Raw genomic sequence first — 27,386 nt, forward strand, 5'->3', positions numbered from 1 at the left:
CTAGGTTTGGCGGCGGAGGGATCCGAGGGGCGAAGCGCCGCGGTGGGAGGGGGAGGCAGGGCCAAGATGGCGGCGCCCTGTGGGCCGAGGGAGCCCGGAGTGGTAAACAGCTGAGGGGAGCACAGGGACAGGTGAGTGCGCCGGGCCAGCCCACGGCCCGGGCGACACCGCGGGCAGTCGCGGGGACGGAGAGGAGGAGGCAGAGCACGGGGACGAGCGGGGGAGCAGGGAGAAAAGGCTCGGGGAGGAGAAAGGGAAGGGGCCGGGGGGATGGGGAAGGCAGAGGGGGGATATTCCCTCTCCGTCCACTTTCCTGCCTCACTCCGTCCCCTCTACTTCCCCGCAGCCAGGCTTGCTCTGGGGCGCTGCCTGGAGGGCGGGGGGGGGGTCTGCCCCCCCCTCAGGGTCCCCCCACCAGCCCTTCAATTGTGCGCGGTTCGTCGAGAAAAGGCTCAGCATCCTCCGTGGAAACGCTGAGTAAACGCTTGCAAAAGCGATTTTCAGGCTTCCCCTGCCTCGCTGACTCGCTGAGGAGGTTCCCTCGTCCGGAGTTGGGCATTAAATAAAGCAGTTGGTGAAGTCTGTCCCTTCGGTGAGGAAGGCTTTTCTCATTTCCTTGCTCGTGGGTAGGTAATGTGAAAGTCAGGATGTTGTTTACTTCTACAGTAAAACATTTTGCTTCCTGTTATCACAAAGAACTTGCGGGGCTGCAGTCCTGAAGTTTTCACCCTTTGTTTGCTATGGATGCAGCCTCTGTCATTGTTTTATCAGTTTAGTCAGACCTTTTCTCCTGGCCGTTCTGTGTTGGTTGTTTTTTCTTTTTAATGAGTCTTTTACAAGGCAATGAGTGAAAGAAAGAACATGCCTTAAAGGAATGTATGATTCAAAACCCATGGAAATGACCCAGAAACTGAGATCAGGTTTCCAAAACTGTTTCCAGACCTGCTGTTTCCAGAGAACCTTCCAGTGGGTGCTAATACAGGTTTTCATTCTTTGTGTGGTCTGATCCTGCCGTTTCCTGGCATTAACTCCTGGGGATAGTTGTTAGAAATCTGTCAGAATTGAAGCACTGCTGAAAGTGATCCTGTTAAGTGGAAAAATTCCTCTTCAATTTATATGTGGGAACAGCTAGAAACCGAATCTAGGAAAACTCTGGAAGTTTTAATAATCACTGCAAACACTGGGAATGAATCTCTCTGCTGTTGACTTTGGTAAGCAGCAATCAGATACTCTGCTTATCAGAAACAGCTACACCACGTTTTAAATAAAATCAGGGGCTTAAAATCCTTTGCTCAGTAAAACAGTTTTTTGCTTTGTGTTTGTTTGTTCATTTGTTCTGGATTTTTTAGCAGCCCAGTCAGCCCAGTCCTGCATTTCCTTTATGGGGAATTGTACAGACTTACCCAGATGAAAATGTAGTCAGAATATCTAATGTGTCATGAGACAGGCTTTAATTAAAATGATTTTATCTCTGGCTATGTTTAATCCTGGCACCTTAACTCTTTGTTACTTGAAAATTTACTTTTATGGCGGCTAAAAAAGTAGCATTTTTAAGGGATTCCCATGCGAGATACACTGGCCAATTGCAGATGTTTTGGTGTTGGAACAAATATTTGTCTTTAGTAGCTATTTGTAGTTTTAAATGGATACTGGCTCTTATTTGGAGCTGGACTGCTGGGATGTTGACTTGTACTGATTCCTGAAATTCTTCCAACTGCCAGACACCTTCTTGTTAGTCCTGACAGGATGTGTTAGTTAGTCCTGGGGATGTGATTCCCAGTCAGTCTCTGTACGAGCTGAATGTACTCACACTCCTATATTTATTTTACATTTGGAAAAGATACCTTTTCCTTTATTAGGAGGAAATCCTTCCCTGTGAGGGTGGGGAGGCCCTGGCACAGGTTGCCCAGGGAAGCTGTGGCTGCCCCATCCCTGGAAGTGTCCAAGGCCAGGTTGGACGGGGCTTGGAGCAACCTGGGCTAGTGGAAGGTGTCCCTGCCTGTGGCAGGGGGTGGAATAAGATGAGCTTTGCTGTCCCTTCCAACCCAAACCATTCTGGGATTCTCTGATAACAAGGAAATTAAAATAAATCAGTGGTGGAGGCAGGGAAGGGACCAGATTTCGTGGCATGTTGCAGACAGGTGGATATTTAAGAAAGAATGTTACAGCTTAGATCTTGATCTGGTACCTGGCTGCTGTATTTTATTTTCATGTAGTTTAATAAACATAATGAGGACAAGTAATGATGTTTCCTTTGTTAGCATAAACATTTCTTTGGGTAGCAGTTAAGAGTAAAGAATTGCTGTCATTTTCCTGGGCATTATACACGTTTTGTTTTCACTTTAACAGTTACACATCATTTGCTGCTGTTCTGTGCACTGCTGACTTTAATTCTTGGAGTAGTTAAAATGCCTCAGTGAGTACATCAGATAGTTTGCAGTGATTTCAAGGTTTACTGAATTGCTGCCTAACTCTGTGAATATTTTAAAAGGTTCCTCTTGGGGGCAAAAAGAAAAGTGCTGCAGAGATTTAGGAGTCTCACTGCTTGTGTTGGTGCCAAGCCTGGAGCTCTCTGTTCACCTGTTTGTAGCTAAAAAAGATTCCTCAGTTGGACTTGCTTTCCTTGTGTAATGTTAATTACATTGGTACAGAAAACCAGGGCTTGTTCTTATTTATTTATTTGCTATTAATATGTGCAGTTGGGTGGAAGGAATGAAATAATTCCCTAATTCCATTTAGTAGCTGGCTGGTTAGCAGGGCTCCTGCCAGAGGGTGAGGTGTCAGCCCTGCCATGTTTGGGCTTTTTTAGACATGGGTTACTTTTAAACAATTTTCCCTCTGAGAGAAATTTGATGAGTAGCAATTAGCAATAGTGTATTAGCACAGCAGAGAGTCAAAAAATCTTAAAAATTGCTGAATATGATTTTTTTTCTCTTTGTTTGGGGTTATTGGACTTTTGTGATCTTCCTGTTCCCACATCAGTTAAGCACCTGTAACAAAGTGAATGTATTTAATATCAAGTTATAACTACAAATAATTACTGAGTTTAGGAGCGGGGTCTTGGATCAGATCTTAAAATAACCAGAAGAATATTTGCTATTAGAAGCCAGACACCTTCATTCTTTAAAAATGAATAAATAAATTAAATTGATTGTACTGTCAGTTGTAGTGGTCAGTTTGAACAGAGGTTTGGAGTTGTTATTCCTGGGTGGTGAGAAAGGGAATAGTCAGCTGCTTGCTTTCCTGGGCCACCAGTGGTTTTTCTCCCTGCTGTCACTTTTCATTCATTGCTTATGTCACTTCTGTGATGGCAGTGTTTACTTTAACTGTGGGGAAAATATAAAACTGAGTGTTGTTAGGAAACCTAAAACAGGCTTTGATTTTGTGTGTTGGATGGGAGGGAGTGAGGCTTTCAAAGGTTGGAGTAAAAAGGGCTGCTGTGCTGCCAATCTGAATTTTTCTTTGGAAACAACAATTGCTGTAAAATCCTTCTGTCCTCATTTGTGGCTTTTGCCAGAGCAGCACCTGAGCACCTGAGCTGACCTTACCTGCAGTCGAAATCAGGTGGAAAAGTGTAAATTTGGAGGTTCTGCTCTCGTGGTGTTGAAATCCTCCTTTTCTCTTGGAAGGGTGTGGGGGGGAAATAACCATTCACTGCCATGCCCCAAATTTAATTTATGATTAATGAGGAGAGATAAAATGCTGGTGTTGATCCCCCACCCCCAGAAGAGGTGCTTCTGGTGTGTGGATTTGTGTGTTGTTGCAGCAAAGGGTGTTGTGGGAGGAGGGTGTGTTTGTGGTGTGTGTCCCCCTCCTCCCCACCCTCTGAGCAGCATAACTGGCACTACCAGCTGCTTTTTCATTTGGCTTGAGATAAAAATACACTGAACAGAAGAACATCTTCTCTTGACAGAAATACTTACAGAAGTCCTAATCTTTGGGAATACTCTGCTGTTTCTTTCTCTATTTAAGCCTTTTGCAATTAATATTTTTGTAGTCCTTGCCTTTGTCTGGAGTTTGTAGCTTAAACTGTTTTGTGTTGTGGTTAAATTAGCTACTGAAGAAAAAACAATTTTAAATTGGTTCTCGGTTTGTTGGCTTCTCCTTTTCCTTCTGCAAGCTGGCTCCAAGGCTGTATTGGTACTTAAAATTAATACTTTTTACTAAAATCTGTCATTATGAGAGCTCTTGAATATAAGAATGAAAGCTCTTGAATATAAGAAGTGCTATTGCTGTTATGTCTTCCAGTGAAATGAAAATGTTGCATTTCAAAAGGTATTTAAACAGATTTATTTTTCTCTTTATGAACCAAGTGCCAAGGATCTTTCATGTAAAACAAATTTAAAAGTTAGTGGAGAGTCAGTGAATCAAAACACATGGAAAACTTACAGACTTCTTTCTAATCCTGTTAGTTCCAAGTATGGCTGCAGGGATGTGGAATTTCTTCTAATGGGGAACGATTGCAATATCTAGGGATGGAAGCATCTTGTAACTATGTATTTGAGCAGAAAGAGGTGTTGTGATATGATACTGTAAAGATTTAAGGGATATCCTGTTCCCCACAGATGTATCAATTCCAGATAAAAATTACTGTGGCATCCAGTGGAGGATCTCGCTGTTTCACAAGGTGGTGGAAGTCCCTTAACCTGCCCTGTCCTTATCTACAAGATTTGAAAATCACATCCCAAATTCCTGGTAGGACTGTGATAAATCATTCTGACACCACAGCCCCTGGGAGCTGAACTTCATCTGCCAGAACACAGCGTTTTCTGACTGGAGTTAAAAGCCTGTTGCCTGTAAAGTAGTTACTCAGCTGTCTTTGCTTAAAAAAGTGGGATGAGATTTAAGGCTATTGCTGGAATTTCCTGGTTTGTTCATTTGTGTTGGGCCCAGCAGAGCCAGTGTGATTAGAGGATCTCAGTCTTATTTAGAATTTCACTTTAGAGGAGATCCTGCATTGAAAAACCTATGATTTGATTTTTAAAGTTGCAATTATTTGTGTATAGTGGGGTGACAACTTTATACTGGTTTAGTGTAACTTCAACAGATAAAGTTGCACCTATTGAAGTATTTGTGTGCAATATTGTCCTGGTTTGGAGTGTGGTTTGAAATACTTTTATTAATATTTCAGATATGGGCTTTTGCAGTGGAGACTGCTCCACTTTAAGGCACTCCAGGGCTTGATTGACAAGTTTAAATAAACGATGCTGGATTTATTGGCACAAGGTCACTCCAGCCATCTGTTTTAGTTGAGGGAGCTTGGGAAATGATCCGTTACCTCCCTGTGTCGTTATCAGGACCCAGCTGGGTTATCAGCCCTGCTCTTATCTGATGGCAGCGTTTGTTTCGTGCCAGCACAATGGCACAAATCCTCTTACCTGCTCAACATTTCAACTGGTGTTTTTCCCCATCTGTCTGCAAGTGTGTTGTTGAACCTGACTTCCAGACCCCATCCAGAGGGTCTCCAAAGGTGTGTTTCTTGATTTCGTGCTGTAGCTTTTTCCTCCGGCTGTGTCAGAATGAGCAAAACCTGCTGTCCAGGTTTTTACTGGTGTGATGAAGATACAATATAATAACAGTATTACTCAAGGAAAATGAGAAATAAAAGTATTCTTTTCACTGGTGGGGGGGTCAAAGAGAAAAAGTGTTGACAAGGTTTTTATGGGGTAAAAACACAGAGACTGGTGTTCACTCTGCTTTAATTCTCAAAACAGGTTTTGCTTGCAGCTGGCCTGGGGGTGTGGTCATGCCTCTCTTTTGTTAACAAGACTTTAAACAACTAATTCAGGCTGCTTAGGGAGCTGGTGAATCTGTTGCTTCACGACAACTGAGACTGTGTCCTGGTAGAAGTGGAGGGATCTGTGTCAGTAAGGCCTTTTTGGTCTCAAAGATGGTGTTGTCAGAAATAAAGGAGTAGATTCTCTGTAGGGAGCTGCTTTTCCATACATCCCTCTGAGTGCAGTCTGAGAGTCTCAGTAGAACTGTCATTGAGTCAATTCAATGTTATAACAGTTACTAGAAACTCAAAAAGCATCTGACTCCTGAAAAGGAGTAACAGAGAGGAAGGCTGGCTCCTCAGGTTGCACGGATGAGTGGCTTCAAACTTTTTGAAAGGATGGTGTCACTCTTTGAGCATTGTTTGTCTTCTAAACAGCAAGTGCTTTGAGGAAGAAGTTGAAGCTTGGAAGTCTGCACAATGTAGAGAAATAAAAACAAAACAGAACCCCAAACCACTGCAAATCCCAGCTCTAATTTTATGGAATCTATAGATTATAAATCCATTCTGGTTTGAGTAAAAAAATAACTTTTCCCCCACTTTAAGTTACTGGTTTTTTATTGTCCAAGTCTTGCTTACACCGCCAGCCAGTTTTAAGTCTGAAGGTTTAAGGTCTTGCCAGCATCAGGCTTGAAAAAAAATAGCATTTAAATGTGAACACTTCAGTGACCAGACTGTGCTGGCTGCTTGGACATGAGCTTTCATTTGGACTGTTCAGTTGTGACCATTGAAAACTGAGGGTGGGGTGTTTTGTGTCCTGAGATGGTGATTACTGGAGCACTACAGCACGTCAGTCCCTCCTGAAATGCCTGTAGTGAGAGTGGTGCCATATTATCACCTTTGAATTTGCAATCCGTGCCAGATTAAGTTAGCTGATGTCTGGTGGCACTGAGAAAAGTGACCTTGGGCAGTTCTGCAACTGCAGAGTGATATGTTGCAAATGACAAAGTTTACTGGTGGCCACGTTAACTCCTGCTGGCCAGTAACGTTGTTAAGTGTCAGTTTTCAAGAAGGCAATATGTCTATAAGTAATTAGAACATTATTTAAAATAGAGCACTGAGCTATGTGGTCCTTGGCTAATGCCTAACAATGTTTTGACTAGAATCTAAAGGCTTAAATTAAGTATTCTAGGTTCAGAATAGAGGAGGATTCTTTGTGTGTAAGATTTTACCTATCATAAATACAGCTCTTCAGCAGCTTGTGAAGGGTCACAGTACAAAACTAGAGTCTTGTGAAAGCCATCTAGTTGGAGGCAATTGCACAGCTTAACCTGTGGACAGTTCTGGAAAGGGCAGCTGTGCAACACCTTTTGGGGTTTTTCAGACTAAGGGCTGACTTTTCTCTTGCAGGAGGGATGAGGTGCATCTGTGTAAAGAACTGAATGCTGTTCTGACTGTACACAAAAGAATAAATCGTGCCTTTTCTTGACCTCTTCCTGCTTTTTCTTTATTAGTGATCATGAAAGGTGTGTGGCTGACAACACTGCAGACAGAAGCTCAGCTCGTCCACAGAACAGGTGCTGTATAAACAATTGCAGTAAAAAAAAAGGATTTTGTGTATAAACTTGGGACGTGTCAGTCTTGCCTTCCATGGGGGAAGTGAACAATGTGTGCTGGCTGGAAGTAGGAGGGAAAAGAAACCCTTGCTGATAAAATTAGGTGTGATGTGACACCAGATTCCTTCTGCCACTGGAAAAGGTTCAGCACAGGATTTTTCTGGATGAAGAAAAAAATGCATTTTGTGGTAGGTAGATAGATGTGACACCTGAATCCCTCTGATGCTGGGACATGGGAAGAAGCCATCTCAAAAGCCTGAAGAGGCTCAGCTTTGTTCCCACTTATTATTGAGGACCTGGCCAGTCATGTTATCTGCACACTGTTGCATTTAATACTCTACACAGTTTCTGCACTGCAGAGTTTTTAGTGTGTCATTCACCAATCACACACGTGAAAAGAAGGTGTGTTGTGCTGCCCAGCCTGTGGTTTGCTGTGCCCAGGGTGGCCAAGGGCAGCAGCTGCAGTGACCCTGACTGAGTTTCCCAACAGCTGCAGCTTGGCCATGTTTCAAGTCTTAAAGCCCAAATCTGTTGGTGTGAAACAATGCAGAGCCCAGGGCAGCAAATTCCTGATCTGGTCACAGGGTTGGAGAAGGATCTGGAGGTGTGTGTTTTCTCCAGAGTTTAGTTCACTATGCAAAGGACTGGAAAGGTGGTTTGAGGAGGAATTGCTGTAAGAAAGCAGGAATGGAGGAATGGACCTTAGCCTTAGTTTACCAAGCTGGAGAACAAATTAAAAAATATGGTAAGAGAATGCTCTGACAGTCTAGATATGATTGCCAAGGTCTTCTGCAAAACAAATTAATGTCTTTTTGAAAAAGGGGAAGAAAACCCTGCTAATAACTCACTGGTTTTTTGGAAACTCTTCTCTTACAGCTTTTATTGCAGGTGTGCAAACTCAAAGCAATCCTTTCAGTGTGAAATGGGCAACACTGCAGAAAAGAAATAGGAGAGATGGGAGATTTAAGATGGAAAAGGAAAAGTTCATTCATCTGGTTTTTTTTTCTTCTCTCCTAGTCTGGTAGAGAGACACCAATGAGGAACTTCCTGAAATTTTGACCTCCACATTCATGTCAGTACGTGCATCATGGCACAGCAGGGAAATGTTGGTGAGCTCCTCTCAATGCTGGATTCTCCAATTCTGGGTGTCCTGGAAGATATAACAGCTGCATTCAAAGATAATCTCGTTTGTGGTATGTGTGCTTTTATGTAATTCCAGGAAGGGCTTTGCTTTTACACCAGTAAAGGTAGAATAATGTGGGTTTTTTTATCAAACCCTGTCTTTGCAAATGCAGCTTGAAAGAAAGTCCTTGATACTTGGGTTTGAAATTGCTTTAAGGATTTAAGCTTCTCTTCAGTTCATTTTGCTTAATGGCATGGCTTCTGGAAGGTCTGTTATGTAATTGTTAAAATACTATTAGAGGATGACTGGCTTTTCCTGGGGCACAGCCTCAAGTGGGAGCTGATGAAACTTTCTTTGTCAAGTGTATCTAGAAAGAATTAGGTGGCATCCACATTATGAGAACCAGTGGGATTTTGTTAATTCAAAAAAAATAAACAAAACAAAGCAAAACAAAACAGACCCAGGCTTTCTGAAAAGTGATTGCTGCTGTTAAGGCATCACTTGTGCTGACAGAGCTTGAGAGCTCTGCCAGTGTCCTTGTCCCTGAACTTCCTCTCCTTTATCTGCTGAAGGGAGAGAACATAAAGTTACTCCTGAACTCTTTACCTGTACTGGGTAAGATACCCTTGCAGTTCAGCTGCCTCTAGGTTTTTAAGGTTAGACAGTAATTGTTGGTTATTAAAATAAATGGTTGCTTTCCCTGAGCCAAATGCAATTGCTTGAGTGGTTTGGAACCAGGAAATGTAGTCGAGAGGTCTCATTTTCCCAAAGGTCTGGTAAACACCAAGTCCTGCTTCACATTATGAATTGTGTAATAGTTGTTTAAAAGTTCTGCAATGTCCCTGTAGCAAATGCTTAGTTTTTAGCTTATTGAGAGGTTTTTCCCTCCCTTTTTTCCCCAAACTGGCAGACCGTGGGCCTGTGCTTGTCAACAACCTGGTGGACTATTACTTGGAAACCAATTCTCAGCAGGCACTGCATATCCTGTCCACGCTGCAAGAGCCTCATGACAAGGTAAAAACAAATCTATAATGTTATGGCAGATTTTAGCCTGGTACTGAGCAGCCTTTAAATAGCACCTCTTAGAACTCTGGGGTTCTGGGCTGGTGTAGAATTACCTTGCTGTAGAGATGTAGTATCTCTGTAGTAAGAGTAGTTAAGCTTTAAAAAAAGTTCAAAGGTCTCCGTTTCTTGAGTTGCTTAAACTGACCCAATTAAGCAAAGAACCTCTATAAAGGAAAGTTTTCTGAGGACTGATGTTGTGTCTCTGCAATGCTCCTGCTGCTTGGTCAGTCCTGGATGTGTTGGCCTAAAACAAATTGGATATTTTGAGAGCAAGTAAGGATTTTTAAATAGGTTGGGAATGACACAACAAATTGGCTGCTGACCAGATTAGTTTTTCATTATTTACTTATAAACATTTCCAAGTGCAGTGACTTCTGGACTGACTAATTTGCATTTGTCTACCAGCACTCTTACATTATTGCTGGATTTTTATTTCCTCTTGGATCCTGTGTCTTTGTAAAATGCCCGTAGTTTCCATCACTGACAAAGGCAAACTGCTGAATATAGATTGGTGAGAAAGAACAGATAGCAATTAAATATAAATACCTTTCCTTTTTCAACCACTCTCTGCAAAACCCTTTATCAGCATCTACTGGACAAAATTAATGATTATATGGGCAAAGCTGCTACTCGTTTACCCACTCTCTCTCTGCTGGGACATGTGATAAGACGACAACCATCTTGGAAACATAAACTCTCTCAAGCACCTCTCCTGCTTTCATTACTTAAATGTCTCAAGGTAAGAACTCTCAGTGTTGTCCATAAAACACCTGATGTAAACATACATACTTGCAACGCAAGGCATTTGATTTGTGTTTTGGTGTCAGTTAAGCCACAGTGGAATTAATGTGAGCTAAGTACCCTGTGCTGATCCTGTTATTGCTGACAGTCGTGTTTCTAATGCCCACTGTCACTGTGTATCTGTGAGTTAGGAAATTTTATTAAAACTTTTCAAAAGTAAGTTAAAGAGGGCCCCTGGTGAAGTTGATGGGTGTCTTGAACGTGAACTTAATGAGAAATACAGTAACTTCCATTGGTGTATACTGAATTTGTGCATGTAAGGTAGTGTATTTTCTTTGCAGCTTAGATGAGCCATGCAATAGCTCATTCCATAGTGAAATCATCTTGGAATTAGCAGACTTTTCCTTCTTAGCTACAAACATGCTGGATTAAAAGGACATAGCTGTTTCCCCATGCTTTGTGGGGTTTTTTTTCCCCATCTGCAAATTTATCAGTAATAACACTGTACAGTACTGCAACAGTGAATAAAGATTGGAAAATGCTTTGAGACCTAGAATGCATAGTCAGTAATGGAATTTAATGTGATAGTGAAGAATTCACATTAAAGTCATGTTTAAGTGCATGATGTAGCCAAGTGCCAGTGCTCTTCAAAACAAAACCACTGATTTGTAACTGCCAAAGGAGCAGCTACAAGTGCTGTGACTGGAACTCCTGATGAGTTCTGTTACCCTTTGCAGAGGGATTGAGAGAGGAGTGAAGTGAGTCAGAAAGCTGGTAGGAGTAGAACAGAGATGTGGAAGTGCTTGGGATGTGTACAGAGGGATTGGGATGGACAGGAAATGTGCTGTAATAGTTTATCTGTGACTGAGGTAGACATACAGAGGAAGAAAAATCCCTGACACTGAATATGTCCCATCAGCCTTGGTGGCTCCTGGGAGATACCAAGAGCAGCTCAGTGGCACCTTACCTCTGTTCTGTACCCCCTGTGCTGCCAAAGCACAGGAACTACCAAGGAAAATGTGCTTTAAACTGGAGAAGCAAGTGGGGACTCCAGTGGGAAAGAGTTTGAACGTTTTCTGTGTCCTGCCCTAAAATCTGATTCCCTGATACTGTTCCATGGAGCCAAAGGCTTTCACTGACACATCCCTTTCTCCCAGTCCAAGCCAAGGTGTTGTAGCATCGCTGGATTGTTGCTGGGTGAAATATCCAGCAGCCAGAGCCATCAGCCAGGTTAAGAGGAAAGCTTTTGACCCCTGTGTTGGTAACTGGCCAACACCCTTGAACACCCTGATCAGATGTGCAGTTCCTGAGGCTCTGAGTGCTGCGTGTTCTCAGCTCTGGAAAGGAAGGAAGGCGACACATAAGATGCTTCACATACCAGTAATTTTTTTTTCTACTCAGTTGTGGAACTGTGGTGATGTTCCCTTTTGAACTAAGGCAAGTCTTTATGTAGGAAAGCAGCAGAGTAGGAACAACGATCCAAAATCTTGGAGTTGTTTTGGATGAAAAAAAAAATGCAGTAATCTTGGATCATTAAGTTGTGGTAGAGTTCAGAGGGACTGTTTCAACAGAGAACTTTTTCCATGATGATGACTCAGCGTTCACTTCATCCTTGGAAAAAATGAAGTTCAACACTTTTAACTAATGCAGGTTTTTTCCCTTCTTGCAGACTGACACAGATGTAGTAGTACTCACCACAGGTGTCCTAGTGCTAATAACCATGTTGCCAATGATTCCTCAGTCTGGCAAACAGTACCTTCATGATTTCTTTGGTATCTTTGGGCGTCTCTCAGCCTGGTGCTTGCAGAATCCAGGTGAGATTTCAACTTTGTTGCATGCAGTTGTGGTTTAGCAGAGTCCCTGTGACTTGTATGCAGTTCTTTTGTGAGGCTCTTAATGGTCTGAGGTTATTTAAACACAGAAAATGATGTGTTAAGCCCACAAGCTGTTCTGTTCTTCAGTAGCATCTGGGAGTTCTTTGCTCAAAATTCAGAAGTCTCTTAGATTCTTCCATGTGGTGCTGTTACTACATGAAGTTTCATTGAACCAAAATGATGACAGTGAAAAGCAGAGATTGATCTTACTGGATAGAGAAGGGAAAATGCCACCATTTGAGGCAGATATTTGGGAATTTGAGATTCCCAGATTAAATGGGGAGGGGAAAGAATCAGCACATGTAAGAGTTTATTTTAATGTGCAGCTAAATATGAAAGTGTTGGTAAAACTGGTCTTCTCATTTACAGCCTTGGCTCTGCTGAATTTGTTGAGAGGGGTCTGATATCTAACACTGGCAGTATCTGTGTGTGTGTCTCATGGCTGAATGAACAAATGCTGTGTTAAGCACATAGAGATGCTATTTAGAGAGCAATTCTGCATTGCAAGTAGGATTGGAACTTTAAGATGGATAGTAAGATTCAAGTCTGTACTGATTGCTTTTTGTGGATACAAGCTTTTAGTTTTTACCTTTGAGGTAAAGCAGACCTTAGTTTTCCTTTTTAAGTGATTCTTACCGACTCTGGCTCACTGTCTAGAGGGGTTTTGGGTTTTAACTTGAATAAAAATGTGTGCTTTGAGAATGACAGGGCACTTGTAATTAATGGTCCATTTTTGTGTTTGCTGTGTGAGCTGATGAATAAGTGTTGCCTGTTTTCTGAGACTTCACAGTTTCACTAGGGACTGTTTGTACCTCAGAAGACTTGTCCCAGCTAACGTTTCAAATTTAAAAGTTCTTTTTGTTTGCATTCTTAGAAGTTTTGTTCTTTCCTCCAATGTAATGAAAAAGATTTAACTGCTTTTTCCAGGTCACGTGGCAGAGATTTATCTTGTCCATCTTCATGCCAGTGTTTATGCTCTCTTCCATCGTCTCTATGGAATGTATCCTTGCAATTTTGTCTCCTTTCTGCGTTCTCACTACAGTATGAAGGAAAACTTGGAGACCTTTGAAGAAGTAGTCAAGGTAAAATGCTGCTCATGTGTATATATCTGACACATAGCTGTATAAAGGCAGGTATTTGCCAATTGAATACCAGAAATTTGCCAGTTTAGCTGAGGGCTGCTAAACAAAACAGATTAAAAATTGGACTAAAAACTCAGTTGGGAGCAAGATGAACTCTTGAAGCCATGATGTGAATTAGCTTTATCTGTTAAATGCAGCATTCTGAATTATTGGGATCAGTGGCTTTCTCATCAGTTTTGGGCAGGTCAGTGCTGTGCTGATGACACATCCCTCTTCTTGCTCTTCTCCCCCAGCCAATGATGGAACATGTGCGAATTCATCCGGAGTTAGTGACTGGATCCAAGGACCATGAACTGGACCCACGAAGGTATATATATATATATATATATATATGTTCACTCTGCTCATAGGAAAGGCTCTAAATGAGCAGCTTTCAGTGAGGTTATTGCAGGTGTGCAGCAAAACCTTTTCTGTGTCAGCAGCAGTGTGTGCCCAGGGTGTTTTGCCACCCAGATTCAGAGGCACACCAGGTAAACACATGGACTTTCTTCATCCCAGCTTACAGCTGGATGAACAAGCAAAAGCTGTTGTGAAAGGCCATTAACAGCAGTGTTGGGGTTCTAAATTCATTTTGTGTCTGGGATGGAATCTGTCTTCTACTAAACAATTGACTTTGTCTTGTTTTTGTGACTTAATGATCAAACATCCTCATAAAGTTCTAAGAGTTTGCTTATAATGAATAAAGTGAATCTACCAGGACACGCTTCATTGGCTTAAGGTTTGGGTCATATTCCTTTTGGTTTGTTGAAGTATTTGGGATTTAAGTGTTTAAAATGGCTTCAGTGTGTCTTGTTTTGGTACCTAGATATTGGTTCATTTAACAGATCAGTTCTTTTAACAGGTATGTCTTAACATTATCAGCTGTATTAGATTTCTTTAGCAATAGGCTCATTTGCCTGCAGCAGCACCACTTGCTGCTTTTCTCTTGTCTCCACAGGCCCAGCCACTGAAGAGGAGAATTTGACTCTTGTTGCTGCACTGTAGTGCTCTTGCCCTGCTTTTCAGAGCCACTAGGAAATCACTCCTAACTGGGAACTCATTGAATGTCACAATGCTCAGTTTGGCAGGGGGGAGGGTGGCACCACTAAGGAGCACAAAATTGGCACAAAACTACCAGTGGAAGCCTTCTGATTTGGTATCTTGGACATAGAATATCTTACTTTCAAAACCATCTCAGCCTTTAATAGCCTTCTGGGCTTTTCTGTTCTTTACAGTGAACTTCCATCCCCTGAAAATATTGGGTGGATCTAATCTGGCTGCTTGATTTAGTGAGAAACAGTTTTCAGGATGAAGGAGGTAGTAATATGATACAAAACCCTAAAAAACATTCCCCAAACTTGGGAGGAAAATCACAGATCTGAAACTGGCATTGCAGACGGTGTTTGCTTAAATAGTATAAGATTCCCTCACTGCTGGCATGTCTAAATTTTGACTACCAACATCTGAGTCTAGTTGAGCTGATTTCTACAGCTGCTGAAGCTCAGGATCAACCAAGTCTTCGTATGCTGTTCCTCCTTTCCAGAGTGCTCCATGGCAGACCTTTGTGGATCTCTGTGTCCAGGCTGTTTGTCTCCTCTTTGAGACCCCCTCTTACAAGTCATCTGGTTGCAATTTCTGTGTGGTGCCTTGTTCCAGTTTGGCTGGGAGCATGCAAAGCTGTCTGGAACAAATGAGCCATCCTACAAGCCAATTCCTCCTATGTCCAGGAACTCTTTGTTTTTAATAATCATTGACTAACTTACTCTTTTGGATCCAAAAACTGTCTGCAGGTGGAAAAGACTAGAAACTCATGATGTTGTGATAGAATGTGCCAAAATCTCCCTGGACCCTGCAGAAGCCTCGTATGAAGATGGTTATTACTCTGTGTCTCGGAAACTCTGCACAAGCTTAAAACATCATCAAACTGACCCCAGTGCCAGCTCTTACATTGACATACAGAGCAGCTATGGTAAGACCTGTCTGATGGCTAATCAATACTCATTTGCTGGAGGAAAACTGGTTCTAGAGCAAAAAAAAAAAATCTTACTGATTTATCCCACTTAAAGTCTGATTCTTAGGCACCAGGAAAAAAAGCCATCATTAAAAAAAAAGCCATATATAGATACACATTTTGTACATGTTCACAAAGTTGCTTTTCCACTACCTCTTCCTCCCCTGCCTTCTCCATCCCAAAAAAACCAAACCAAGCTAAAAAATAAAGCTGTTGTATGCAATATATTCAATAGATACTTTTTTAAGCTGGAAGAAAAGTCTCTTGTTTGCTAGCTACAGGTGTCTGTGTTGAATGGATTTGAAATGCTTTGGTTAAAAGCCTTTAAGTCCTAGCCAGAAAAACCATGGAGTTGTATTTGATGTGTTGGATACTTTTAAATTTTAATTCATTTTTTTTTTTAAACTTTCAGGGACTTCTACCCCGTACTCCACTCCTCGGCTAACACTATCACAAATGCCAGGGCAGCTACCTCAGATCCTGAGCCCACAGTCCTCGAGGCTGTCAACTGAGCCACAGCAGGTAAAGCAGAAGATGAAGCACAGCAACCTTTCATGCTTTGCACTTCCATAGTTTCTCGTGACAGCCTTAAAAATTCACGTTTCTCACAAGTGCTGTGAATTCTTCAGTGCTTTGTGTATGTTTCAGATTTAATCCTCACCTGATTTCCTGTGTGAGAGCCTGGATTCGGGTGCTTCCCATGTTCCTTTTCTGAGCTCTGATGTGTGTTTTATTGCTGTGGCACAGGTCACCATCTGGAGCCCTTCTGCAGTGTGTGGTATGACCACCCCACCCACCTCCCCTGGAGTTGTCCCATCAGAGTCATCCCAGTCTGCATCACAACCTTACAGCAAAGCTTTTGGCACCTCTGGTACGTGCTGAATTTTGGAATTTAGGCTTTCAAGGTCTGTCATCATGGAAATTCTGGCTTTAAATTTTACTGTCAGCTTCTTAAATGGGAATGATGCCACACCATGCCATTTGATAGGCTTGAGTTGTGCCTTCTGGGAACTCAGTACCTCCTCATTTAGAGCAGTGCTGGTGCAATCACTGAGAGGGGAAATGCAAGAATTCAGTGCCAAAGTCTGAAGCAGCCTCTTGGAAACTGTGCACTTTCATATTGATAAACAGTTGAAAGAGATTTAAGTAAATGGTTGAGATAGTGTTTAAACATACAATTCTTCACATGAAATAAATCAGCTGAAAGGAGGAAGGGGGAGCCTGCTGAGAAAACTTGTGCTCCTTTTCAGCAGGGGGGAAAGGAACACCTTTGGGAACACCAGCCACATCTCCTCCTCCACCCTGCACTTCAGATGACTTTGTGCATGTTTCACTCCCTTCAGCTGCTGCCACGCCTCCTAAAAAGGTATTACAAAATTCTTCTGCCAAACTAATCTGGTTTTTTTTCATTGACTTGCCTTATATGCAGTGACCATAACTGAGAAAGAAAAATCAGAGTGACTGGTTCATAAAAAATGCTGCATTTCGTTGCAAAAACTCATTTTCTTCTAAGTTTAGACAACTATTGCCACTTCCAGTTGCACAGTTTTCAGACTTCTTACATGGGTTTGCTGTTTAAGCCATCTGTTTGCAGTAAAGTTCTTTCTGTGAAACTGTCCAAGAGGTTTATTTCCAACAATATCTAATGCAAGTAATGTATTTTGGATTTGTTTTGTTTTTCAGGAGGACAAACCAGATCCTGGGAGGCCTTTACTGTACCGACAGCAAAATGTCATAAACAGCGATAAATCATTGGGTAAACTCCATTTTCCTCTCCCCATTACTTGTTGTAAACAAATCTGGGTTTTATGTTCCAATTCCCAAACACTTTTCCACAGATTCTTATCTTTCCCCCCCCCCCGAGTTCTTCATAGTTCCAGGATCCTGCCTTAACTGTGATTCAGCTTAAAACCTTGTGATGCTTTTGATTTCATTTTAACCACTCACCTTCAGAAAAGTAGCTTGCAGATTTTTTTTTTACCTGGTTCTCATGCATTCTTATGCATGTTTAAATATGCAGATCTACACTGAAGGCTGGAAAAGGATATTTATTTTTTTATAAAAGCTGATTCTTTGAGGATGAATTTTTTTAATTAGAAACAGCAAGTTGTATATGAAGTCTTACTTCAGTGAAGTCAGTATTATGTCTGGATCAAACTGTAAGGATAGATATGATGTTCCCTTTTAAAGGCTTTTGGAAAAACTTTGTTTCCTATCTACAATTATATTGCTGTGCTTGAACCTTTTTTTTAAAGTCCTGTGGAATATTGAAATCAGCAGTGGATGGTTGAGGAACTCAACTTTTAATAGGTAAACCTAGATTCCATTTTCCATTCTCTGTCATCTACGTCTGTGACAGCTGTAGGAAGAGATTTTAGCACTGTCTTTGAGACTTCTGTGCTGTGAATCTTTACTGCCTTCAAAGTGGAGATGACAGTGAAATTTAAAGCTAGTTGTCCTTGGTGTAGTTGTGTAGGAACACTGGAATCTGAACTTTCTGAATTCCAAGTTAAGAACAGGCAAAGTTTTTCCCTGGGCTCCTGTTCTGTGACTGAGCTGAGTGTGAGGTTTCTGTCCTGGGTACTCTGGGGTGTATCCCCCTGGCAGCTCTCTCGGGGTTTTGATCAGTAGCCACATATTGGCAAGTTTGTATTACATCAGATGGCTAAATTTCCTTTATTCAGGCAAGTGCTGGGTCCTTGTGGAGCCAGAGCAGAAGCTGGAGGGAGGTTAATGTGAAGGTGGAAGTACAACCACGCTGCACATGAGCCACCATTTTTATTCTGGTTACTTAATGAGTTAAATTGCAAACAGCACATCCTTACAGAGGTTGTGCAATAGCAAATGTTAAGTTTACAAGATTTGGGATCAGGGCTGACCTGTGACTGATCAACCTGGTTTCCACATAGAATGGAACAGCAGTCAGGTAACTTCCTCCTTTGAGGAAGCATCTGAAGGAGGGACAAGCTTATTCCAAGGATGTTGCAGCAGTAAAAGACTTGTGTTTTGTGCTATGCTGAGGCTGGAGAAAACAGCACCTGAACAACTAACTTTTTGGTTTCCCTTTCCTTTTTTTCAGACATACCCAGTAGTAAAAGTTCAGTAACCTTAAGTGATCTTGCAGAGTTTTTGGGTGGTTTGTCGTTCGAAGACAGTGCTGAAAAGGACAGAGAGGAAGGTAATGCCTGTCACCCTTACCTACTTCTGGGCTAAGGAAATGTCTGTAATGCTGAAATACAAGGTGCATAATGGTGCTCCCCCCTCTCCTCAGATGCAATATCTAAAGAGATCTCGGAGATCACGACCGATGCTGAACACATGGTGCCTAGAGGAGGGTTTGACTCCCCGTTTTACCGCACAAATGAAAGTCTGTCAGGCTCTCAGAAGAAAACCCACTCAGCCGTCTCCAGTGTGCAGGGACACAGCCAGACCTCTGAGCCTTTAACATCCCTGGACAAGCCTGGGCCTGAGAATGCACGGGAAACACCCAAACAAACGTTTACTCCCATAGACAAGCCCTGTGGAGGCTCTGGGGAAAGCCCTGCTGGGAACAGGGAAGGAACCTCTGGGGAGACGAGTATCCTCACTCCCAGCCCGTGCAAAGTACCAGCACAAAGAAGGGTGGTGTTTGGGAGTGGGCAGCCTCCCCTCTATGAGCACCTCTTCGAGGTTGCATTACCAAAGACTGCCTACCTCTTTGTTGGCAAGAAGACTGAGGAGCTGCTAAAGAAAGCCAAGGGAACCCAGGAGGATGACTGTATGTCCTCGACTTCTCCCGTGGAAGTGCTGGACAGACTGATTCAGCAAGGAGCAGATGCACACACTAAGGAGCTGAACAAGTAGGTGACTGAAAATATTACTTCACAAACTTTCTCGTTACTCCTTTTTGTAGTGGCTTAATTTTAATAGCTCTGCCTGAAAAGGAGCTGCACAATTTCCCCATATTCTTTTTATACCAGCTGACCTTAACTGTACTTTTACTAGGCTGTAAGCTCTTTTGAGGTGCACATTGTATTTTAAAGTGACTTGCAGAGTGTTTTTATATTTAAACTTAATGCTGCATTTTCATTTTTCAGACTGTCTCTGCCAAGCAAATCTGCTGACTGGACTCACTTTGGAGGTGAGGAAATTTCTCATGTGTTTTGGCAATCTGTTTCTCTATTATTAAACTTGCTTAAACAACGACCTGCATACCTTTTGTTTGTGTTTTTTATAACTAATGCTGCAAAAGCTGGTGCCCTCCATTAAGTCATGGTTTGTCTGCTTAGCAGACAGACAGCTGTGTTCCAGTGAGATGAGCTGCTATTTTTCATCTTGGAAAAGTGTAAACTGCCCTCCCCACAATTCTAGACACTTCTGCTTTTGACCATTTCCTACCTGCTGGGCTTCAGAGTGGTGCTGATCATCCAACACATCCTTACACCTCCTCACTACTGCTCAAATCTAAAACTGATGATTGTTTTTCTTGCTGCTTCACTTGTGTGGCTGTCATAGTTTTGTGCTCTCAGGCTTCTGTGGTGATGGTGAGCTTGGCTTTTTTTCCTTAATAAGAGGAGGAATCCATTTGAAACGCACAGACGCGTCGCTTTGGGAAAAATGCTTACAATTTGAAGTTTGAGGTCAGATAGAGCGGATAAATTGCCAGTGCAGTTCAATAAGCTCTTGTGTGTCCCAATCCAGGTTCTCCCCCTTCAGATGAGATTCACACCCTGCGGAACCAACTGCTTTTGCTGCACAACCAGCTGCTGTACGAGCGCTTCAAGAGGCAGCAGCACGCCCTGCGGAACCGCCGGCTCCTGAGGAAAGTCATCAAAGCTACAGCTCTGGAGGAGCACAACGCTGCCATGGTGAGCAGGGACCCAGCTCTAGCACTGATGGAAACACACTGGTGCTTCACCAGTGTTAATTGGTCTGGCCAATTAAAAAAGAAGCCTCATTTCTCACCCTTTGGAAGTCAGTGTTTGTGGAATGACTCGTGCGCTGTCATTAAAGGCAGTAGTTTCTAATTGACTTCAGGCAGCTGAATCAGTGGCTGCCTTCATACTTGACCCCAGCCAGCATTTGCCTATGGATAATGTTAAAGGCTTCCCTGTTAGTGGAGCAGTTGTTCAATGCCTGGCTAGACACCTAATTGCATATTTAAAGAAGTATTGTTCCCAGTTGAGGAATAACAGCAAAAACTGAAAGCTCCAGTGTTCTTTTCGTGTTCACTATGATAGAATCTGAAGTTTTAAGTGCATTGAAGGATGTCTCATTACAGATTTAGGTGTGTTTCATTCTGTTATTTCATACTATAGCTAATTCCATCAACAGTTTCACCTTCTGGTGATTCACTACAAGAGCCAAAAGTAGACTTCTGAATAGCTTTTGGAAGATGAACTGTTGTTTCAGCTGTGAAGCCCAAGTCCCCACTGAAAGCATGAGGGGCAGTGGAAAAGTATGTTACTGCTCCTTGTGCTTTTGGATGTGGCTGTGAGTTTTCAGCCTGTCCACTCTTATCACCATTTCATCTCCTTTTCAGCCAAAAACAAACCAAACCCCAAAAGCCTTAAGAACACACTCTATTTAAAGTGTTCCATGTGTGGAAAAGTGTTTGCCTGCCCTGCTGGTAATGGACAGCTTTGCTTGGCTGGTGCTTTAGGACAGGTGTTCTGACTCAGAAGCAGGTGCCTTGTCTGATGCTTCATGTGGGATTCTTAACAGAAAGATCAGCTGAAACTACAGGAAAAGGAAATCCAGGCCTTGAAACTGAGTCTGCAGAAAGAACAGGCAAGGTACCACCAGTTTCAGGAGGAACATGATAATATAGTGGCTCAGCTTCACAGCCAGATCAGACAGCTGCAGCACGACCGGGAGGAATTCTACAACCAGAGCCAGGAATTGCAGGTATGAAGCATGAACAAAATTGTTGTCTACTTACTGGTTTTAAAAATAACCTTCTTAATAACAAGGCATGAAATATCTGAGAGAATGCTGTACATTTCTGTTAGAGATATTGTCTTAATTCACAGTAAGGCAGTGCATAATTGGAAGTGCTTTTATAGTTGTTTTGTCCTGTCTTTAGTTTGGAAATAGAAAAAGGCAGTGTCTTGCTGGTTTGGGGGCTTTCACAAGGGCTCAGTATAACTTGATTTCCAGTGCTGGGGGTTACAGCTTTCCAGCCCTGTGCCCTTGCTATCCTTGGTGAAGTTTCAGAACCCTGAGTAATTTTTTTGTCACTTGAACAGACCAAGCTGGAAGACTGCAGGAATATGATAGCAGATCTGAGGTTAGAACTGAAGAAGGCCAACAACAAGGTGTGTCACACTGAATTGCTGCTTAGCCAAGTTTCTCAAAAGGTAAGAAGAGTCAGTGTTCCCAGGGTCCCTTTGTGTCTTTCTGTTTATTTTTTGCCTGATAATTTTCATCAGGTGCTTTTTCTTTCTTGTTCTGAAAGAAGCCTGTGCTTAGTTCTTTAGAGTCTGATATTAATTATACAAAAACAACATAGAAAAATGTATTTTGGTGAAGAAACTCTAAACTCAGGGCTTCTGAGTCTTCTCATTTTGGCTACTTTTTCCACAGCAGGAATTTGCAGATTGAGCATTATGAGCTTGTATTAAATCTTGACATCTTGGAGATCTTATGTCAGAAGTTGAATGGAAATTAGAAGTTCTCTATGAAAACTAATTTATTTAACACTATTTAGGATGCATTTGATTCTGGTCTTTGTGTCCCTCCTTTGTAAAAATCCCCTGTGAACACAGTGCCTGTCAGCTGTGGCTCTCCTGCTGAACCATCCATCCCAGTGTTGGATCCTGTTCCCTTTCTCCTTCCAGCTTTCCAACAGCGAGTCAGTGCAACAGCAGATGGAGTTCTTGAACAGGCAGCTGCTGGTTCTTGGGGAGGTCAACGAGCTGTACCTGGAGCAGCTGCAGCACAAGCACACAGACACTACAAAGGTATTGCAGAGCTGCAGGGGAGGACTTTTGGGGAGGCTTCACTTGAGGGCATCACCCAGCATTTCCCAGCCTTGGGTTCAGAAGGAAATGCCTCATAACTTAACAGATAACTTTGTTCTGAAATTGATTTTCAGGGATTTGATTTTGTGTTTGATCTGTTCAGATATCTGTGTGCACTGTAGGTCTAAGGAATATTTTCAGTGCCCCTTCTGAAAGCTAAAAAGGGGTGGTTGGGGTACACCTGAAATCAGTTTTAGCTACTTGATATAAATTCTTAGCAATTTTTTTTTCCAAAGGCCGAGACTTTACTGTGCTTGTAACATAATTGACAGCAGATGGTTGGTAAAGTAATGTAGTGCAATAGTGCCAGAATTTGGAGAAAGATCTTAACCAGGATTTTACTGGTTTTCATGAGGTGCTGCTTTAAAACAAACATCTTAGTCTTCTCACTTAGTCATTTTCCTATTAAAAGTTAGTAGTAGCTTCACTAAAACTTCTGTGGTTCATATGGTTTTACTTCCTGACTTCAAAGAAACCTTTTTTTAATTAGAAGCAAGTAAATTGCACAACAATATAACTGTTTCTGCGTGAGAGAAAGTAATTAAAGAAGGTGAATAATAAGCCAAAAAAAGGCTTTTACTGCTGTTTAATGAACGTCATGTTGCAAAAAATGGATTTAAAATGGAGTTTGTCTATTCTAATCCAGTGCAGAACTGGCAAGTTTGCTTTGATGAAAAGAGCTTTTCATAAGGAACATTAATGTGCTAATAAATTCCAGTGATGTGTAGTTATTTTAATAGTGTACATCCTCAGCATAGCCAGTTCTCTATATCTGTTTTTAGAAATGCTGCTTTTATTCTATCCTGCTTTAAAATGTGCCTATTTATAACATCAGAAACATGTCTGAACATCAGTAAAAATAACACACTATCAAATTGTGCTTTAACATTGTGTTGTTTGCTTCGAGGAGGTTGAAATGTTGCACGCTGCCTTTCGGAAAGAACTGGAGAAAGCAAAGTCATGTGTTCAACAGCAAAGCCAAAGGCTTGATGCTTCCCAGAAAAGGATAGCTGAACTGGAATCTCAGCTTGCAAAAAAGGACCACCTCTTCCTGGAGCAAAAGAAATACCTGGAAGATGTCAAAATCCAAGCAAGGTGGGGGCTTCCTATGTAACATTTTAGCTGTGCTTTCTCATATGTGTTATCATAGTTGAGGCAGTATCTGGAGACATTGGACATTTTGGTTTCTTTTTCTGTTCAGAGGTCAGCTGCAAGCAGTAGAAAGTAGGTACAAGGCCCAGAAAAGAATCACACAGGCATTTGAGCTGGAGATCTTGGATCTGTTTGGCCGTCTGGAGAAGAGCAGCCTACTGAAAAAACTTGAAGATGATAAAACAGAAGCAGCTGAAGCAGCAGAAGAAAGGTAAGTGTGGTTATGTAAAATAGGCAGGACTCATGAGTGTTGGTATCCTTGTGGAGTTCCTAGCACTTGGATGCATCACCCCAAACTATTTGTGTTGCTCCACCTTTTCGAGATTGAATATGTTTCAGGACTCTGCCCAGGTTACAGGGAGTCCTTGACAACACTGGAAGTGCTGAAGAAGTACTTCTCAGGTAGCTGAACTGTTACTCAAATTCGAGAGAAACCTCACTTTAATCTACAAATTGTTTGGCTGTTGTTCAGTGTTTGTTTTAAATCTGTCTGCCTGAAGCGTCTGGGTAGTGCTGTACTTCCCTTCAGATTGTGCCTTTTTTCCTACACCAAATTCTGCCACAGCATCATGGTCATCCCTTGCACTGCCAGCTTGTGGTGATCACCGTGCTTGGGTTAGGTAAAGGAAAGATCTCCAGTCCAAGGAAGATGTACAGATCTCTTCCTTTGCTGTAACAGATCAGGATCCAATTGCATTCTGCTGTGGGATTATTGTTTTGGACTTAAAGCATTGGGTGTTGCAAAGCTGAGTGTGTGACAGTTCTGGTTGCCCTGTGTCACTCCTGCTTTGCCACACAACTGTGAAAAGAAACTTGTTGAAGTACATATTCAGTAGCAGAAATGGAAGTAACCTGCCTTGGCCAGCGTTTCCCTCTCCATTGTTTAGTTGTCATGATTTCCTTGACACTGTATCCTCTCTCCCAAACAGGGTGGACTGTGGTAATGAAGACACAGTGGCAGGAAATAGTGAAGAAACCATTGGTAGAAATGGAGAGACCAAACCTCCCAGCACTCGAGGCAGCAGTAGCAGTAAGGGTGGCAGCAGCAGCGAGCTCTCCACCCCAGAGAAACCCCAGAACCAGAGGCTGAGCAGTCGCTGGGAGACATCCGTGTTGCTGGAGCCCTCGTCCACTGTCCCTCTGACTGTAGGTTCACTCCCCAGCTCCAAGAGCTTCCTTGGAATGAAGGCACGAGAATTATTTCGCAACAAGAGCGAGAGCCAGTGTGATGAGGAGGGTGTGACCATCAACAGGCTGTCTGATGCTCTAAAGACTGAACTGTGTAAAGATCCAAGCATGGAGTCGAAGGCCCCTCCGAGCCCCGATAACCTCAGCCTCTCGCCCAAGCTCCAGGAAAGCAGTGTTGGACAGCTTCATATCATGGACTACAATGAAACTCATCATGACCACAGTTAAAGAGGAAGATAGTCAATCAGTGTTATTTTCATATTCTTGGCATAGAACAGGAGGCGTGAGTGCAAGTTTAACTAAAAGCTTTTATGTTTCTTTGGTCTGAGCAGTGGCTCATGCAGCGGAGCAGGATCGATGGCCAGGAACGGAAGAAGGCTGCTGAACGAATGCAAAGTGGATTTTTGGGTCTGGAATTGAAATGCCCAGCCTAACTCTTGCTTCTTTCTCCAATTCAGTCCTTAGCAGCGTGTACTAATTTGAAGGGACAACTGGTAGCATTTGCAAGTATTTTTGCCCTTTCTCCCTGTCCCCAGTTGAGTGGCTGCGTTTATGAACTTGAGTGCAATATGAGGCCAAATTAACATTTGTGAGTCTACTCTGAATGCTTTGTATTTCCTTGCAAGCTTCCAATTTAGAGCAGTTGGTTGTGCTGCCTGTCCAGGTGACTTCGGTTCCTTTCATCCTGGAAAGAAGCAGCACTAGAATTTCCAGTGCATTCATCCAAGGGTCTCTATTTTGCCTGTCCATTGTCCCACATCCCTCAGTCTTCATTAAGTTGGAGTCTGATTGAATACCCAAATGTTTAAAGATACTGTACCTCTGCAAAATGATTCATTCACCCTAATTCATGATCACTGTTTATATTGTCCTTAACATTTCCTGGAAAGTTACATTTGAACAGACAAAAAGGAACTGGAGCTTGTAATGCAGAAGAGACCGTAAATGCTGAAGACTTGTTAAAACACTAGCTTCTGATCTTCTTGGTATTTTAAGTGTTTGCCTGACAGACTGTTACTGACCTCAGACTGGTTTGTATGGGAAAGCAATTGGGGTGGGAGAAGAGGGAAAAGGAAGCTTTACTCAAGCAGGGAGAGCGTGCAGAACCTGGATGTAGAATTGCAAGCTTATGAAGATCTGCAGAGGAGGATTTGTTTCTCTAATCAGGGAAATGTGCTGCCTGATCCTCCTTCACAGTTCTGCTCTTTGTTCCTGGTCTGAGCAAGACCACCATGTGTTGAGTCCAAGCAATTGGCTTCGTTCTTCCTGGGAATACGTTCAGAATATGGTTTCCTTTGAGTGCTCTTCTGCTCAGGCTGCAGCACAGTTTTCAGCTCAGCAATTTCAGTTTGGCTCTAGGTCTCTGCCCTTCACCCTCATCCTGCTTCCTTAGAAGGCGAGGCTGAGGAGGAATCCTGTTCAAACTGGGAATCAGTATCCTGGTGTGAAGCCTTTCGGTGTTAATCAAGTCAATGATGAGCCTTCTGTGAAGGAGGATTTTGGGATCAGGGCTTGTCAGTGGTCAGACTCAATCTCCTTCGTGACAGAGCAGAGCCTGCTGTTAGGGAGGCAGAGTGCTTGTTCTAACTGTTGGATGTGTCTGAGGCCGGGTGTGCTCGGACTCATCAGGCTTCACCGTCACCCTCACACGTGGCCTCTCCTCTGAAACAGTCTGTGGGTGGCAGCTGCTGTTCAGGAATTGCCTCACATAGAAATCAAGTCCAAGAACACTTGCATTTGTAGTTGAAATCCCTTCTTAACCCTGATAGGAACAAGGCTGTCAAAGCAGCTGGCACTGTGCTGGCTTGCTCCTGACAGGACTTTCCCTCCCGTTTTCCGCTTCTTCCGTAACACCCAGGGTCTAAATACATTTCTGCCCGTCTTAAATTATTTTTCCGTGTCCTTTGGGTTGGTTCAGTCGGAGCCCTGAGAGTAGAGGTTGAACTTCAGTGGTTGTGTCCAAGCTTGACTCTGCATGGAATAGAGAGTAGAGAGTTGGTTGTAAGTGACAGACTGGTTTTGTCGACATGTCTTTAGCCTTTCTCAGACTTAGTGGTAGCAAACGTGGTAGCGTGTGTTTCGGGAAGATTTGGAGGTTTCCTGCCCCTTTCCCCACTGGATCCCAGCCCCAGGAGGGAACGGTTTGCACATTGCCCTGATGGGCTGGGATGCTGGACAAGCTTATTCCCCATCCTGCCCTGCCCAGCCCGGGGGTGTATCCGGCGTTCCGAGGAGAGGTGGGTTTTGTGTCGGTTACAAAAACGCCCTGGCAGTGACTCAAGCTCGTTGATAAGGTGACTTTATTCTTCTTTTAAACAGGATTTTAGCACCAGGATAGTAATGGAAACCACTTTCGGTTTGTTTATGGACCACAAAGATTATGGAGGAACAAAATTTTGCAATTATTTCTTTTTTTTTTTTTTTTTTTTTTTGTAAGTCTAAAAATCGTGGATCTGCTGTATGTAGTTAACTTGCAGTTTGTTTGAAGGGGTCCCATCAGTGAAGTGGAAACAGATCTTTTTAACTGACTGCTTTTAGTTAAATCTAAAATTGCTGTCTTTGTCAAGTTAATCTGTTCCCTGCCTCGCTCTTTGTAAGCATGTTAAACAATCCACATTAAATGCCATAAATATGAAAAACGAGGAAATGGTACAATCGTAAAGCTAAAGAGAACTTAAACCAAAAGGAGGTTTTGCTGTCCTTATTAGAATGTTCTAAAATGTCAAGGCAGTTGCTTGTGTTTAACTGTGAACAAATAAAATGTATTGTTTTGCACTA

The 27,386-nt window shown here is 42.5% G+C and overlaps 1 protein-coding gene across 6 annotated transcripts; it reads left to right on the forward strand.

The window, feature by feature from the left end:
- TSC1 (TSC complex subunit 1) lies at nt 1-27,386 on the forward strand. Of its 6 annotated transcripts, none has more exons than XM_032708442.1 (23): nt 1-131; nt 7,231-7,293; nt 8,350-8,525; nt 9,366-9,469; nt 10,107-10,259; nt 11,931-12,075; nt 13,063-13,217; nt 13,511-13,584; nt 15,047-15,225; nt 15,680-15,789; nt 16,015-16,138; nt 16,518-16,633; nt 16,951-17,023; nt 18,347-18,445; nt 18,539-19,106; nt 19,344-19,387; nt 19,948-20,114; nt 20,971-21,153; nt 21,495-21,605; nt 22,086-22,208; nt 23,179-23,363; nt 23,470-23,631; nt 24,350-27,386. In XM_032708442.1, exons 3-23 carry the CDS (start codon nt 8,420-8,422, stop codon nt 24,834-24,836), a joined length of 3,468 nt encoding a protein of 1,155 aa, XP_032564333.1. In that variant the 5' UTR covers nt 1-131; nt 7,231-7,293; nt 8,350-8,419; the 3' UTR covers nt 24,837-27,386. The 6 variants fall into 6 exon arrangements, with proteins under 6 accessions (XP_032564333.1, XP_032564331.1, XP_032564328.1 ...); XM_032708440.1 differs by having other exon boundaries at nt 16,521-16,633; nt 23,176-23,363; XM_032708437.1 differs by having other exon boundaries at nt 2-131; nt 23,176-23,363.

This window comes from Chiroxiphia lanceolata, chromosome 21 (assembly GCF_009829145.1).
Source record: "Chiroxiphia lanceolata isolate bChiLan1 chromosome 21, bChiLan1.pri, whole genome shotgun sequence".
Taxonomy (NCBI): Eukaryota; Metazoa; Chordata; class Aves; order Passeriformes; family Pipridae; genus Chiroxiphia; species Chiroxiphia lanceolata.

Bases quoted from the DNA above. Each gene is read 5' to 3' on its own strand.
- TSC1 (XM_032708437.1), top strand. From the start codon at position 8,420: ATGGCACAGCAGGGAAATGTTGGTGAGCTCCTCTCAATGCTGGATTCT. The intron at 15,226-15,679 runs GTAAGACCTGTC...TTAAACTTTCAG, and splicing joins TGACATACAGAGCAGCTATG to GGACTTCTACCCCGTACTCC. The intron at 22,209-23,175 runs GTATTGCAGAGC...GTTTGCTTCGAG, and splicing joins AGCACACAGACACTACAAAG to GAGGTTGAAATGTTGCACGC.